This window comes from Chelonia mydas, chromosome 1, assembly GCF_015237465.2.
Source record: "Chelonia mydas isolate rCheMyd1 chromosome 1, rCheMyd1.pri.v2, whole genome shotgun sequence".
In the NCBI taxonomy this organism is placed as follows: domain Eukaryota; kingdom Metazoa; phylum Chordata; order Testudines; family Cheloniidae; genus Chelonia; species Chelonia mydas.
This window is the reverse complement of record NC_057849.1, coordinates 228,589,701-228,607,041: the sequence shown is the minus strand read 5'-3', so window position 1 is coordinate 228,607,041 and position 17,341 is coordinate 228,589,701. Positions and strand designations below refer to the sequence as shown.

General features: G+C 41.4%; 1 protein-coding gene across 4 annotated transcripts in view; it reads right to left on the bottom strand.

Annotated features, from left to right (window-relative positions):
- ITPR2 (inositol 1,4,5-trisphosphate receptor type 2) overlaps positions 1–17,341 on the bottom strand; it is a 360,382-nt gene that overhangs the window by 209,461 nt on the left and 133,580 nt on the right. For 2 of the 4 annotated variants that reach the window (XM_043538510.1, XM_037915324.2), the window contains exons 11-21: positions 17,058–17,209; positions 15,587–15,686; positions 15,264–15,424; positions 12,244–12,385; positions 11,309–11,470; positions 10,135–10,307; positions 7,899–8,018; positions 7,610–7,795; positions 6,663–6,914; positions 5,210–5,354; positions 3,538–3,688 (exon numbers count right to left, since the gene is read on the bottom strand). In XM_043538510.1, coding sequence (XP_043394445.1) covers positions 3,538–3,688; positions 5,210–5,354; positions 6,663–6,914; positions 7,610–7,795; positions 7,899–8,018; positions 10,135–10,307; positions 11,309–11,470; positions 12,244–12,385; positions 15,264–15,424; positions 15,587–15,686; positions 17,058–17,209 — 1,744 coding nt within the window. Of the gene's footprint in view, positions 1–3,537; positions 3,689–5,209; positions 5,355–6,662; positions 6,915–7,609; positions 7,796–7,898; positions 8,019–10,134; positions 10,308–11,308; positions 11,471–12,243; positions 12,386–15,263; positions 15,425–15,586; positions 15,687–17,057; positions 17,249–17,341 lie in introns of all 4 variants that reach the window. The other 2 variants (XM_037915321.2, XM_037915330.2) reach the window with 1 other exon arrangement.

Here is a 17,341-nt window from a genome sequence, read left to right as displayed (position 1 = left end):
GGGGTCCAAATCCCCTCTATTCTATTCTAATACTGCTCTCATTTGTTTTGGTTTCTGAGCAGCCAGCACCATATTAGTCAGAGGGGCTCTCTACATTGTTTCATGCTGATGCATTTGGGGTGATAAGGAGTAAGAGAGTTTCATGGTGATAGCATGCTCAGCCCATATAGGCCTTTTCCAGTAGCCCTTCCATAAGCAGGACTCCCAATGGCATTAAACCAATCCTACAGCTATAAGGGCTTGTCTTTTTGGCTGCTGCAATCGACGCAGCAGGTATCAATTTAGTGGGTCTAGTGAAGACCCGCTAAAATCAATGGCAGAGCACTCTCCAGTCAACCCCGGTACTCTACCTCTCCAAGAAGAGTAAGGTAAATCAACCGGAGAGCGTCTCCCGTCAACACAGCGGAGTGAAGACACCAGGGTAAGTCAACCAAAGCTACATAGCTGGAATGGCGTAACTTAGGTCGACTTACCCCAGTAGTGAAGACAAGCCTTAAGACTAGGCGTAGAAAGGAGGAGTAAGTGCTCAACAGCAAACCTTCTAGCAAACCAGGAAGATGTACTGAAGGACTTGATGAAATTTTGTCAGTTCCTCCATGGTTGCAAGGACGGAGGTTGTTCCTTATATGGATCTCTAAGGGTGGGGAAAGAGGGTTGGGATGGAAAAAGTGGGGATGTTCATGTCTCTGACTCAGACACAGAATCATGTGGAAAAAATAAAAAGAAAGGGCAGCTATTCCACTGCTTCTGGGCCATTACTTCCTGTTTTTGCAATGCATACTTAAGGACTCCTTAATGTTCAAGATATATTACTGACATAATTCATAGGGAAGAGAGTCTATCATGTCACAACCTAGTTAGTGACTCTTTGATCCTGAGTTTTAGGATATGAACTCAACAATTTACACCAGCTGAGGACCTAGCACCTAGGTACAATTCATTCATTCATCAGAAAGCTATAGCAAGAAACCAACTTATGGAGAAGTTATAAATAGTTGACATTTCAGCCACACCAGCTGTCTTTTGAACGTCAACAACTACAATACCTGGAACTGCTTTCTACTTTTCCCTTTATTTTAATCTTTTCTAAAGTTAACAATGATTGGGTTTTTTGTTTTTGTTTTTTAAAAAGCACTTTCCTTTTTCGCTGCACTAAGATCTTCAGAGATGCAGCTATTGCAACATAGCCCTTGAGAATACTCAATGGCCCGTGATAAATCACTCTCAGAATGCATCCTTGTAATAGATGCACCCTGAGAACCTAATTTTGTCCATGCCAAAAGTATGTACATCCACAGGAGCAAGGGAGAAATGCAGAGCTGCCTGGGAGCAGGCCAGGTTACACAAAGGGTAAAGGTCTTTCCACATTCAGTACCACTCTGCACATCAGTAGCGACACTAATGGGCAGCGCATATTCTTTTGGATGCATAAGTTAGAAAAGGGGAAGACACACTAGAGATAAGGCATGGTCAACCAGAGAAAACGCACATCCTCATCTTCTAGAAATGGCTGTGTGGGATGTCCAGCAAGTCTCACAAGCTATTCCAACCTAAGAAAGACTATCTCTATACAGCAAGATTTTATTGCAAATATCCAGGCCATGCCAGCACACCCCAATGACTCTGCAGGATGCACCTAAGGATGCAGAACAGACTGACACCAGTTCAAAATGGCAAGGAACTCTCTCAGAAGAGACAGGATTCCTTGCCACTTGACTACAGGGGAAGGCAGAGTAGGGGCCATGTCCAAACAAACACCATTAAGAAGTCAGTCCTTCACAAGGCGGTGCTAGTCCCACACACACAGGTTCTCTGTTGTACCCAGAGCTACACACATCTACAGTCCATCCGCAGCGCTCATCAGACTTACATCCGTGGAAACAACTACATCCAAGAAGGAAACTAAAAAGGGTCAGCACAGACAAAGGCGGAGGCTAACCACAGGGACCAAAACACTTTGACAGCACCCTCTTGCTGAAGAACGTGGAGATAAAGATGGAGGAAATGGCACGTGACACATTACTAAAGAACAGTGCTGTATCCAGTGAACCTGTCTAGGTGTTGTACATAGATTTAATTCAGTGAAATAGGTGGTTTTTCCCCCCACACCTATGTTTGATCTTCTCCGCGACTTTCACAGTTCTCTAAATACCACTATACTTAAGTGTACTATATGTATCATCAGGACCTGTTATTCCCACAGATGCAGCGTTATTCTCACAGATCTTATTTTCAGTGCTCTAACTCCTGACTTTCTGATCTCAGTTATATTGTGGTAGCTCTGGATTTTCATGGATTTGCTCTGGATTTACACCAGCATAACTGAGCAGAACCTGACCCTCTGTGCTCAATAAGTAACTTTCCTTCCTCCAGAATAGCCTGAAACACATACAGTCAAAGGGAGGGAGAACACAGAATTGGTGAAAGAGAGCTATGGGTGATAGTGGTGAGTAAAGACAATGAGTGGAGGGAGACCCCAGGTTTACAGATGTGCACAGAGATCAGACTGACCCAAAATCACAGATCTGAGTGCCCAGCTCCCGCAGACTCTGTGAAAGTTTGGCTCTAGAAACAAACTTTGTTCCTTGGGGCCATTTCTAGACATGAGTTTGCAATGCGACATGTCAGCAAAAACAGCCAATTCAAATTGCGGCCACAAGTAACAGATAATCGTCCCTTTCTGTAAAGTTCTGATTAGACACCACCTGGAATATAGCGTTCTGTACAGAGCACGGCATTCTGTGAAAGACTTTGACAAATAGGAGGCAAATCAGAGAAGAGTAACACCAGAGACTGAGGAAAGATTAAAAGAACTAAATATGTGTTGCTTGGCTCAGAGATGACAAAAGGGAAAAACATGGTAACAGTCTATAAATATTTGAAGAGTATAAACATCAAGGAGGAAGAGGAATTGTTTAGGGTGCGACACAGATGGAGCATATCATCTAATAAAATTAAGAACAGGAAAATTTAACTCTCTGACAGTGAGGCTGTGAAATACTCTTCCCCAGGGAGGTGTGAAAGCCCCATTGTTTAGGGCATTTAAATTCTGACCTAGCCAAAATACAAGAAAGTGTTCACTAGGGAACAATCCTGCATCAGCAGGAAGATGGACAGGATGGCTAATAGGTCTTTTCCATCTGCTCCTTCTAGGATTCTATGACTAACAGCTGCCAGCACAGCACCTTGCTGTGGACAAGCATCTTCCTCAATGACTGGTAAATGCCTGTGCTATACATGCGCAACTGCTTGCACCACACCCAGAAAGCTGCTACTCCCTCCACTTGTTTGGAGCTGACCGTTCCAAACCAGGTTCCAGGCCTCGGTATCCCATGTGGCACCATGTGATACTGTATCAGTCAATCAGTCTAAAAGTTCTTTTAAATTGATCATTTTTATGCATTCTGAAATCATCCGCTGTCCACATAGTTGGATGGATGTGTGTACAGACAGATCAAAGACATATAGCATAAATTGCTTCCTTCCCAAATAGTGAATTATGCATTTTAATAAAAACTTTTCACTGCTTTTTCTCACCTCCATCCTGAAATTTGCTTAGTCTTTCGAAGTATGACGACATAGGACTCTGAACAATATCTAGAATAGCCAGCAGTGTCCTGGTCAGTCTGAGCAGCTCACTAAAACTATAAAAGCCAAAGTATATGAGATTTCGAGCCAGATGCACCACCTGCGGGAGGGAAAAAAAACAATCACAATGAAGACAACCTCTGCAACATTAGTGGTGTTGAACTGTACAATACAGTTATATTTTGTCCTGTCCTTTTGTCTTTCATACAGACTATGGGGCTGATCCAAGACCCAATGAATTCAATGGGAGTCTTTCCATCGATGTGAGCCCAGGCCCCTAATTGTCAAATGCTTCTCAGAGTTAGATAATGCAATTACTGGGTTAAATGGAAGCAGGAGAGAAAACAGCATGAGGTTTAGGCAGAGCTGGGGGGAGATCTAGTTCCATTGGAGAAAAGAAATGAGGAGGAAAGTCTATGAGGCAGAGAGAAGCCAGAAGGCTGTTCCAGATGGCAACAGCTGCAGTGGAGAAGCATTTTGAAACAGCAGCCGCCAGACTGCGGAAAGGTAAATAGATAGTGGAGGCAGTGCTGCACGGCCAGAGGTAGTTTAAGCTAGGGCAGCTGTAAGTGTTCTTTAATTTGATTCTAGAAGACTCAATCCTACGTAACCCTTTCTTCTGTCAGGTGTTCTGGACAGTAATAAAGGACAGAATTATGTGGTGCAATACAATTCCCTTATTATCACATCCGACACAGAATACAGCACTTTTCACCCTAAAGATCTCAAACCTCTTAAGTAACACAGAGCATGTGTGTATACACCCCTCCCACATAGAAACCACTTCATTTGCCACTGAAATGCAGCCACTTCTGGTGTAGTGAGGAACTGCAGCTGTTTAACGGCACACATTACAGTATACAAAACAAAAGCGGGAAGCAAAAAGAGTGGAATTAAGGAAGTGGGTATTAAGATATTTCTTAAAGAACATTCTACGGTAGAACCTCAGAGTTACGAATCAACCGCACACCTCATTTGGAACTGGAAGCATGCAATCAGGCACCAGCAAAGACCAAAAAAAGCAAATACTGTACAGTACTGTGTTAAACAAATTACTAAAAAAATAAATGGAAAGTTTTAAAAAAAGATTTGACAAGGTAAGGAAACTGTTTCTGTGCTTGTTTCATTTAAATTAAGATGGTTAAAAACAGCATTTTTCTTCTGCATAGTAGTTTCAAAGCTGCATTAAATCAATTTTCAGTTGTAAACCTTTGAAAGAACCACAAACAACCTCCATCCCTAAGGTGTTCATAACTCAGGCGGTTCTACTGCAGTGGTTCTCAAACTTTTGTACTGGTGACCCCTTTTCACCTAGCAAGCCTCTGAGTGTGACTTCCACCCCTTATAAATATATAAAAATGTGTGTTTAATTTAACACCATTATAAACGTTGGAGGCAAAGCAGCATTTGGGGTGGAGGCTGACAGCTCACGACCCCCCATATAATAATCTCGCAACGCCCTGAGGGGTCCGAACCCCTGTTCTACTGTATAATCAAATATGTTCTTAAACTTTTCTTTTTAAAAGAAAACCTGGTTAATACAGCTAACAGTTATGCTCTACCACTTCATTGTTTGATTCCAGGGGTAAAGTAAATTGTGACAAAGATAACTGAAAAGTACCTCAAATGTAAGTTTGTTTTTCTCTTTGTCCCCAAAAGGAAATGGCTGATTTACAACTTCTTTCAAGTACTCTTCTACAAATTCCATGGTCAAAGCAAATTTCCTCTTCATGTCATTTCTCGAGGAGTCTGTGAAAGAATCATACCTACCAGGCGAAACACAGAGAGAAGCAAAATTAACCTCTTCCATTGATATGATGAGCTGTAATGTAAAAAATTACCAAATCCTCCAACCACTCATGATGCTTTAACCTTATTTTAAGTTCTTTGGTGCAGAAAAGGGCTAGATCGTAGTTAGTCCTGCTTGTGTGCACCAGGGTGGCAGGCAAAGGATGCAAACAAATCTTCCCTCCATTTGTGGCACAGGTCTGGGGGGGATTCAACACCAGTGGTGATAGTAGAAAAGATGGTAAGAAGTTAAGTCCATGATCAACTCCCCTTTTTGCACAATCCCTTCCATCACCCAAAAAAAAAAAAAGAAATGAGCTGGTAAGGATGGGGGGCAGATACTGCACCCTGTGAAAGAATGCAGCAGTATTTTTTGCACTGTGGCACATGCCCCCCAGAACCAGTAGCGTAGCTAGGGGGAGAGCGGGGCAGCAGTCGCTCCCCCACTGAGCAGAAGTGGTGCCTTTTTAATTCTTTGGTGCCTTTTAAATTTTTACTCACCTGGCGGCGCTCCGGGTCTTTGGCGGCGGAGGTCTTCAGCAGCACTCCGGCCTCGGGTCCTTCACTCGCTCCAGTCTTTGGCAGCGTTGTGGGGGGAGAGTGGGGTCCTTCAGTGCCGCCGAAGACCGGAGTGAGTGAAGGACATGAGGCCAGAGTGCCACCTGACCCGCCGCCAAAGACCCAGAGCACCGCCTGGTGAGTACTAGCGGGTGGCGTCTTTTTTTTTTTTTATCATCTCCACTGCCCCTGTTTCCTCCACCTGGCTACGCCACTGCCCAGAACTACTGTGCCTGCCTCATACACAAAGGCCCCAGTGCATCAAAGCAATCAAGCAAGTGAGAGTTCCCACTGAAGTCAGTGGAGCTCCTCCCATACTTAAAATGAAGCACGTGCTTAAGTGCTTTCCTGGATTGAGGCCATTGCCTCTGAACTGCTTCAGCTGACTATAGGTTGTGGCTTTAAAGCCACAATAAAGCTCTAATTGTAAAACTAAGGTTCAGCCTAGTGAGGGTGTAATATTTAACTGAATGTAATGGCTTCATCCTTTGTAGTTCCCAGGAAAAGGCCATTTCATCTCCCTTATCACAATGCATTTTAAAGAACACACTCACGAATAAAGTGACCCTTTTAAATTTCCAGGATTAATAGTGCCTAATGGTTTGTGTTCTCCAGCAAAATATCTGTTCACATGTGTGTTGCATTAAAATTACAGCCACTTACAATTTTATTCTGAGTAGGTCTGATCCATTTAAAATGCTTTGGGGTGTTTGTTTTTTTAAACTTACTCATGGATTGTGATCTTGGTAGGAATTTCAGTCCACAGTCTGGCATATCTAACGGGTACTACAGACTCCTGAGGATCTCTGTCAACGTGCATGTGCAGCATAAGACGGCAAAAAGAAGCCCGGAGGTCATAAGGGAGGCTTTCATCAGACATACATCGTAGGATCAAGTCTACTGAGAGCTGTGTTGAAACCTGGTTTATGGCTAGATACTGACGATCCAGGCACATCCTTGCAAAGAGGTTTAATTGGTACCTTAAGGTAATAAAAATAATGTGACACTTTCAGTAGTACCTTGGATTTCTTTGAATGGCACAGAGCAACATACCTGAGAATATACTCTCAGGAGCCTGATCTATGCCATTCCAATGTAACATAATGAAAATAATACAGCCCCTTTGTTAGCGAAGAAGCTGACTTGCCATTGCAAACACTAGTATTAGGCTCCTATCCCCATTGATTTTTATACCCAACTCACACTGGAGTTCAAAGAAAGTCCCCCACACAGAACAGCAGTTGTGGGATAAAACCCTTGAATTATTCACTTTCAATACATTTAAGACTGTTTCATGCACCTGCCTTCCAGTGCCTGGGACCTGAAAGTGCTGATGGTGCTAATTTCTCAGTGCTTCTGGACAACAGCTCAGAGCACACCTGGTCTGCAAGAGAATACTAAAGTAGCTGTTGTGTAATCCCACTTGCTAGAGAAGGGAGGAGCTGAAACCACAGCATTTTGAGAGCACAGGGATGCATCAAAAGCATCGAAACCTCAACACTCTTTGGAAAATATTGGATAGATTGTTGTTTTTTTTAAATGTAGGAAGGATCACAAACTTAGATCCAGTTTCTAAACGGAGCATAGATCTAACCTTGCTCCAGTTTAACACAATGACAATGGATTTCAACAGGAGTAGCATCTGGTTCCCTGAATAGTAAAAATATTGTTTTACCTGTAATAGGTAAGGACTTCTAAATCAGCCTTTGTGCCTTCCTTAGCCTCCTGGGCCAGATGCCTGATAGCTTTGCCATGTGGTTCCTTATTGCTGTCAATCCAGTAGAGCCAGACCTCCTCCTCATCAATATCCTCTGGGATGATGGCGCATTCCAAGGGATTGTCTATTTGCATTGAAACCAGCCTTCAAATAAATAACGCATACTGTAGCTACACAAACCCTGTTACCGACGTGGCAAGAAAGGCAAGGTAACAATGACAAGTATGTTTCAGTTACAGCTGCTTACTTGGTTTGGATGAGGATGTCAGCATTCCCTGGACTCAGCATAAATTTACAGATGAGTTCCTGAGTTACCGGTATGGCAGTTGTGTTAGAAACACACAGGTCTGATAGATAATCCAAGAATCTGGACAGGAAAAAAGCAAACAAAATATTACACAGAAGCATCACAAAGAAAATCTGTTTACCTGTCGATCTTTGTTTTTTCTAGAATGCTCATTTCTGAAACATTCACCTCAAGGGAGCCCCTAGTGCTAGAGTTCTCTAAATACAGGCTGTATTCAAACTTTGATCATTGTTTATTCATATTATTACAACCTCTAACCACTAAAGAGGAGTAAGATCTTGAGATCAATGCTGAGCTCTCAATCCCTGCAGCTCAGGCTGAGTGCGGCAAGGGTGACCCAAACAGTCCCTCTTATAATTTACAGCAGACTCAAGGATGCTCTAAGATGTGCCTGTGGGATTACTCCACTAAGGACTTCATCACTGGCCCAGGATCCAGAGGAGTGCTCTGTGCTATGGACCACCTATCCCACCCTGGTGCACCTGCCACTTACTGTCCCCTAATCTAAATACCAAGGATGGGGGAGTGACTGACATAAACCAGGTGTAGCTGAGTTTATGCCATCCAAGGAATCCCCTATGCTACAGTAATCCACAACTACCCATTTAAGGCAACTTTAAATGCCTTCTGCCTCACAGGCACTTAGTGAGGACCAGGGATTGAACCCAAGACCTCTATCTGAAAACATGAGCCTCTGCCACAAGGACCATTAGCCTGAAGCCAGTAGCAGGTTCACAAACCTTTCTGTGTAGTCTAGCCACTCAAGGGGGACAGATCGCCACATTGTATTAGCATAGGTTACACCGGGGTAGTCAATAAGTGGACTGTGGACCAAATCCAGACTGCTAGATGCTTTTGAACGGACCCCGAAATCTTTTTATCATCATCATCATTATTATTTTATTATTTTCTCTGGAGACTGGACTTTGACTATACCTTGACCAAAAAAAGTGGATCTTGACAAAAATAATTGACTACCCCACGTTACACTTACAATACCAACAGCTGAACTCTAGAATGTTTGTGTTCGTAAAGTATTTTTGAATGAAAGGTCTAAATGCAACAGTATATCATATTCAGGAACCAGTTCCTCCACCATTAAAATGAAGTTAATTACCTGCTACTTGCTAAAATGGAAGTAACAGTGCCTAGCAACATTACATAACAGTTTAGAGCAAAAAACTAAAAAAAACCCCACTAAATCTGATTGAAAATGTGGTGGAAATTTGAGTAGACAGAATGTAATTACTCAGGCTTGGGAGGTGGGAATCACATACCCTGATTGTACGCTGAGGAAGGTTTTAATTTTTACAGTGTGTGTCTGTGTTCTGGAGCTCAGTTCTGCACACCTCATCTCATGCAAACCAGTCCATGGAAGTCTATGGGACTTTTCACATGAGTCAGTGCTGTGGGGCAGGTCCTAACTGCTAACAGTGGGTCATTCTGAACTGTTTTGTAAGGTGTGCTTTTAAAGCATGAATTGTTTTTGCACCTAGGGTTTAAGCACAAGTGAAGTTTTTGCATTCAAATAATAAATTCAATCAATCAAATTAAGATCCTTCCTCTTGCAAAAAGTGATGTGAGATCTTAAATAAACAAGGCAATTGTGCCTTGTTAAGGGTCCTGTCCACTTCTAATAATGAACCAGGGAATTGGCTCAGTACCAATATGGCCTCCTCTTCTAATACTGACCAAGCCCAACATTGCTTAGCTTGGGACATGTGATGAGATCACAGCTTCAGGTGATGTGGCTGCAGATATATGCAGAGTAATTATAGTGATGCAATGCAACGTCCCCCAACAGCACTATAAATTGCTCCCATAAAAGTAATTTGGCCCTCAGTACATTGATTTAATACATTTACATTATTACTGTATGTTTACATTTGGAAGTCTAATGAAAAAAATAAGATCCTTTTTTCATTAGACACTCCATTTATTTTACATTCAGACAGGAAGCAGTGGTGAAACCAAGAGAGTTGCAGGAATTTCTGCTCTCTCTAGTCTAGCAATTTATACACAATATGGGTGGCGTGGTTTTTTTTCCTCTGCCAGGATTAAAATATTTAAGCCATGAAAGAGAGATAACAAAATAGCAAATAGAAGGCAGATTCACAGCTGTTACAAGAATAAAAGAGTATCAATACAGAAGAAAGGTATGTGGGCTACTTCAAACCTTGGCTCTCGATTCCTCCTCAGTAAGTTAACAAATGTCTCTATTTCTTTAGACGTGATGTGTTTCTCAAGTAGTTTTCTGTTGTTGTGCAACAAAGCTGTGATGGTGTCTTCTGCCAGAATATCATAACCAATCTGGGACTGCATGATGCAGAAGTTCTTAGCAATATATTCCTGAAAAATAAAAAAGCCTCAGGATGATCTCTTCAACAGCCTGTAAGAAGCAGCAGCTTTCTTTTAGGATCAGCAACATCCAGCTCAATTGATCCCTCAAACTAATACTCAAAACACGTATCTTACTCGTTGCAGTGAAGTAAATCTGGGATCACTGAATAATGTACTCCAAGAAAAAATTAGTTGTCTTAGGGGTGGCCAACACTTCTGAGTCTTCTACAGTCCCCTCCCCCAGCTCCAAACACACAGAAAATAAAAGGAAAATTTGGGTTTTACATTATTTTGAAGAAGTATTCTTCTTGTTTTTAGAGGCAAGAAATATTCTGAAAGGCTCTAGAAAGGAAATCATAGAAGTCATACACATCATTTCAACACCTTATCTTTAGTCCCTCCATGCCTGCCAACTCCTTGGGTTGATGACTCATTCTCAACTCTAGTTCATAAAAATATTGGACCGAATGGGTTTGAACTTTCTCCCACTCATAAAGAGTACCCTGTGGCGGTAGGTTGGGCAGCTTGACTGAATCAGTCCTGCTTCCGAGACCCCTATTACTCTTTGCTTCACAAATTTGTCAGTGAGAAGAATTCAGAAATCCCTGCAACTCTCCCACTTTCTAGTCTGACATCCAAGAGCATAATTTTAGTGATACAGCAGAGACCCACAAACTGGGAGTCCCATTCTCATGCTTGAACCTCTGGAGCTTATAAAGAGGAAGAAATGGTATGGAGCATGTGCCGGGGAAATGAAACCATAACATCTCACTGGTCTCTTGTAAAAATTCCTAAACAAAAGTACCATTGTTCAGCAAGAGAAGTCAATACTTTAATGATTGATTTGCTACACACTAATGCACACAGAGCCCCGTCCACCAGCCCCTTCTTACAAGAGTTGTTTCATTGGAATACAACGGGAATCCAAATACAAGTACAGAGCACAGGGTCAGACCCAGAGTATACGATTATGTAACAATTTTGGCAAAAAAATCTTGGCTACAACTGACCTGGTTTTTCCTATAGTCCTGCTGGGAATGTCTGATGACTCTGTAACATAGCCTTAACACGTATTTGTATGGAGCGTATCTCTGGTCTCCTAGATCTTCAAGTCTCAGCATTGATCCCTCTCCTCCTTTATCCTTAAAAGGAGCTTTGAGGATCCCAAATATCTGTTCAGAATCAAAATCACTGAGTATGAGAACAAAACTAACATTTCTGTATGACCGTCATTGGCCATTTCTATTCATATTTGCATTAACTGTCGCAGGAGTACCTTAAGCCAGGTAAGAAATAGGGCACCACTCTTGCCATCTACATAAGACTGAATGTGATGGGGAAGTGGGGGATCCTGACAATCTCAGACGTTAAAACAGTGACATTGTCCCATTGATCTACTCACTGACATGGTGTAGAAAAAATTTGGATAAATTTACAGTCAAAGGGAAGGACAATTCTGTTATTCCTCTTTTCCAGCCTATTCACCATTGTTTATTAAAGAAGCTACTTAAAAAGAATATTAAGTCTGATTCACAAGTGCACAGATCTTAGCACAAACTGGGTCCTTCCAGCTCCATGAGAATGCAGAGGTTCACCAGCTGTGGAGTCATTTACAGTACTGGGGACTAGAGTAGAAAATGTGTTTCCACTTTATCATCCTTGGGCAAGACTTTACTCTCTCTTATAGCCATATGATGCAGTGGGGTTGCACAGGCGTAGCTCAGAAAAGAATATAGCCATTTATATTCAATTGTCCCCTCATCAAATGTTTCCTATTTTCATTTAGGCAACAGTAAGTGAGCCCCGTGTGGCTAATTTCACACCTAGAAATCCCAAGTGGAAGTTAACAAAGGACTATGTAGCCTCGTTAATTAAACGACCATCTTCCTTCAGGAGCTCCCCAATAGGTACATATATAAACAAACTGCTAATATCCAAAACATACCTGGGCCAATATATTTTGTTCCCGCATTAATTTTTGTCTTTCCCGGTTTGGCTTGCTAATCAACACATCCAAAACTTCCTGCCCATTATTAGGAACATCAGCAACAAAGAAAATGAGATCTTCTAACAGCTTGGTTACAAACCTAGAACAAGTAGAGAAATCCTTACTAGCAAGTTCAACACTTGCTAGGATTCATTTAAAAAAAAAAAATCCATACATTTTAGAACAGGCTTTCTGTGGCACAACAGAACTTCAACCACTGCAAAGCCAAGCCTGACACATGCTTAAGGATTCAAGACCTTAAATCAGCAGAGGCTTAAATCCATCACAAGGATGTTTACCAAAGCATTAAAGAACCACAACAAAACAGGAAGCAAGTTGAACTGATGGACAGTATCCCAAAACAAATAATCTACACAAATATGCCAGCAACAGCAGCAAGATGTTTTCATATGCAGCTTAGCTAGAGCTTTTCAGGTAACCATTAATGCTGGCCACTTTAGATAGGATGCACTGTATGCAGTGCAAGAGCATGCAAGCATCCCCCTCCTATTCTGTACCCCTACTGGCCAAGGAGGTATTGAAGGTGGATTTGCAAAAGACCACGTCTTGCACTCCCTGCTAAAGGGAAAGGGTGATGGTAAAGAGCACCAAAAGGGAAGGGGTACTTCTAATACTAGAAAATGGCTACTCCATCCTGGAGGAGGCAGATGAAAAACGGTAAGTTATACATGCATATGGCAGAACATATACAGATGGAACTTTGAATTTCAAATGGACAACAGACCCACTTTAACAAACATCACTGAGAAGGGCTACAGGCTTTCCAGCAGCAGCTCTGTAAAAAGCCAAGATGATCCCATGTGGGCTCAGTAACTAAACCTTGGGTGTTCGTGACCAGCTCATAGGGAAAGTGGAAGAAAGAAAAATAAAAGCTTTCAACAAGGAGTGGGCCAAATTCTGCCTGCAGCTAAACCCACAGACCCCCAAGTGTCAGATGAATTTGGCCTAGTACATATATTCTAGACCCAGGTTTCTAAAATATAGGGTCTAGAGGCATGTGGATCTTCAGCTGAGATTTAAAAAAAACAAAACAAAACACAGACTAGGGGATTTAAACACACAACTTCTATTACTCTCAAGAGGAACCATGTGCTAAATCTCCTAGCCCGCTTTGAAAAATCTCAGCCCATTTGCGGATCTCATGGAGTACATCAATCTGTTTGGAACCTGATCTGAGTAGAACAAGGCTCACAGTACACGAGTGCTGCCCAAGCAGCAAAAGGTAAAGGATGCGGCTGTAGGGCTGACCAACTAGTCTGGTGCTGGCAGGAACCCTACCTTTATAAGCCAGAAAGGGACAGGGAAGGGAAGAATGAGGACTGCTACGCCTTCACAGGAAATCACAGAGACACAAATAATGCCAGCGTCCAGAAAGCACTATGAAATATTTTCAGCACTGTATCACAGCAATAGCCCCACTACCCGATGATGATGAATCTCAATGTTTCACAGTCACAAGCCTAATAGCGAGATGTACTGTTGTTACGTCACACTCCAGTTAATTACTTTGTGCTTCTCTGCCTCTATTCAGTGATGAAGTGGCCTGTCAGCTCTTTAGGGTTAAGTACCAATGCCTAGGCCATTATAGCATGCCACGTTAGGATAAATCTATTTATTATTGACAAAAACCTCTTGATTCAATTGTCGACAGAAGCTTAATTTTATCACCAAAAAATTAACATTTTCAATAAAAAGGTGTGTATATTCCATGGCAGAATGAGAGTTACAAATTAAACAGCACCCAAAGATGCTATCTAATATTTAATTTTTCCAGAGAGCGTTGAAAATAACTAGCATACTACACCCAGGGCAGTATGATATATTTGGCTACAATGTGCAACAAAGTCCCTTAATTCCTGGGAGGGTGTAAAGAGCAGACACTCCAATAGCACTGAAGTTGAAGTTGAAGCACGGATGAATGCAAAGGGCAGACCCACTCCGAACAGCCTTTAGAAGAGACTATGGAAAGTAGGAGGGACGAACAGGACAGGGGGTTATAGATAGAAGCGAGAAGAGTTGATGTTGAGCCAGGTTTCAGAGTAACAGCCGTGTTAGTCTGTATTCGCAAAAAGAAAAGGAGGACTTGTGGCACCTTAGAGACTAACCAATTTATTTAAGCATGAGCTTTCGTGAGCTACAGCTCACTTCTTCGGCTGCATACTGTGGAAAATGTTGAGCCAGATTCTCATTTACACTCATTCACCTTTCTGGCAGTGTAAAGGGGATATAAATTACACTGCCAGAGTGGGGTAAAGGTTCTTAATATAAATGAGAATCAGGCTCATTGGATCCAAATGTTACAGAATGCAAACAGTTTAAAGTTTGCTCTATAATCTAGGTAAATCTTGAAACTCACATTTCTCCTTATTTTAGATCATTTTAAGCCCCCTCCCTCTCCCCATTACCATAGTATCTGAGCACTTCACAATCTTTAATGACTTCATCTTCACAACACTCCTGTGAGATAGGGCAGTGCCGCTGTCCCCATTACACCCACGGAGAACTGAGCCACAGGAGAGATTAAGTATCGGAGGTAGCCATGTTAGTCCGTATCCACAAAAACAACGAGGAGTCCGGTGGCACCTTAAAGACTAACCGATTTATTTGGGCATAAGCTTTCACGGGTAAAAAAAACAACTTCTTCAGATGCATCTAAGATTTACCTAGATGCATCTGAAGAAATAGGTTTTTTACCTGAAAATTTATGCCCAAATAAATCTGTTAGTCTTTAAGGTGCCAGGAGAGATTAAGTGACTTGTTCAAGGTCATCGAGGGAGCCTGTGGCACAGCCAGTCTCAAGTCCCAGGCTAGGACCCTAACCACCTTCCTCACCTGCCTTCCTACCGATCTATCTAGATTTTACTGGTGCCCTCATTACTGTGGTGTTTGGACAATATACATATTCATTTTATATGAAAATGACCTGAAGAAAAAAAAAAAAAAAACACATTACTGACCTCCTTTCATTTTGTGTTATTGTTCCATTCTCCAGCTTTTTAACAGTGGATGCTAAAACTTTGTTGGCATCATTGGCAAAATCCAAGTCTCTGACCTCAGACAGAGGAACCGACACAATGGCAAAAGCTTCCTTGTCTTCTTTTGTTTGGCAAGTCCCAATCTGAAATATTGTGTGTTTTTTTTAAACAGAGTTTAATTTTGGTGAGCAATCCTCTATCTTCCTCTGAATTATTATATAACTTTATATGTAGGGAAGTTAAATCATTCACAGATAATTATAGGAATGAGTTTGGAAAGTTAGTACACTTGTATCAATATTTACCTTCAACATCACTGGCCTCTCTTCTTCTGTATCTATAGGAATACTAGTACTGGTCACCCAAGTATTAGTACATAGGTGTCTCAACCGAACATAAGAGTTCCTAAAGACAAAACACAGTAAAACAACAGGTCTGGAGAAAAAATGATGGAAGCTACACACTTCATTGTTCTGCAGAATGTTTTGAGACAATATGACAGAGAGACCACAAGTAAAGTTATTTAAGTAAAAGATGATGAGGGGAAGGTTCTAAAATCTAACGTGAACAGAAATACTTCTGTGAATTTCAGCCAAGTATGAAAACATGTTGTTTCTTTTATTTGAACAGTCTTCTGCAGAGTTGTGACCCTCAAAGAACAGGAACACATTAGTAGGCACAGTCTAATAGCTCGATCCTGAAAACCCTTGCTCACATGAGTAAGCTTGACTTCAATAAGAACGCTCATGTGAACAAGCACTTATAGTATCAGTCATAAGCTGAGAATCAAGTGCACAAACAGCACGAATTAGATTTTTTAAATTCTTTCAGTTTGTGGTGGTGTTAGAGATGGGCAATTAATGCAAACATTTTTCAGTGACTATTCATTCTACTTTTTTAGATTAATTCACTTTGGCCAAGTTTTCAGTCTCCCTTTTCATGTTCACACTCTGTGAATATTCATGCAAGTGAACTGTGCTAGGAAAAAGGAGCACAGAAAACAAATTTCAAAGTTGCATACACAAATATGATCAGAAACCAAATTTTAAATTGACTCAGGAGAATTTGCCCCCAAGTGACTGAATGTTCAATCATGGAACAGAAAAAAAACCCTTATGACTTATCTGACCAATCACAATTAAGCAATACTGTTCAAAATTTCAAATATTCACAATTAATTTCTAGACTAAAAAACCTCAAAAACTACTTGTTCAATGAATTTGAACAACAAATATATTCCAAGAAACCATGCTCTGTCACGGGCAGTGCATGCACAGAAAACAAGGCAAAATTCATTGCATAAATTATTTACTGGGAATGATTCTCTCAGATTTATTAATAGTACATTTTTTTTTCAAACAGCATACTAGGCCCAGTTCTGCTCTCAATCACACCTGTGCAACATTTGCCCCACTATTTTTATATCTTGGCAGTGTCCCTTTAAGTCTTACTTGCTTTATCCTAATAATTATTTTATCTAGTCACAGCAGCAGGATCATGTTTTATACATCTCTTGTTTATCTGGGAATGCTCCTCAATTTCACCTGAAGAATAACACTAGCATATGTCTCAGACTAGCAGCTGTGTTAGTCTGTATTCGCAAAAAGAACAGGAGGACTTGTGGCACTTTAGAGACTAACAAATTTATTTGAGCATAAGCTTTCGTGAGCTACAGCTCACTTCATCGGATGCATATGTTTGATTTTTCGGCTTTACTCACCAGTATAATGCTAGAGAGAAACCTTGTCAATGCAGCATTTTTATTTTTATTTTTACCTTGGAACCAGGCAATCAGCTCTCTGAAGAGTGGTGGCATCCAGTTCAAAGAGAGATGCGATGTCATTTCCATGTGGTACAGAGACCAAAGTATACATAATCTTCTCCCCTGCTTGCCGTTTCTTCTTTGAAGCAGCCAGGTCGCCGTCTCTCTGTTGATTAGGCACAAGGGTTTTTGCTTGCACTGGGCCCTATTATAAATTCTCCAATTACCTTGTGGACAAGTAATACATCTGAATTTTACTTTTACATTCCAGTGAGGATGTGTTAGGGCCAGCTTTGGA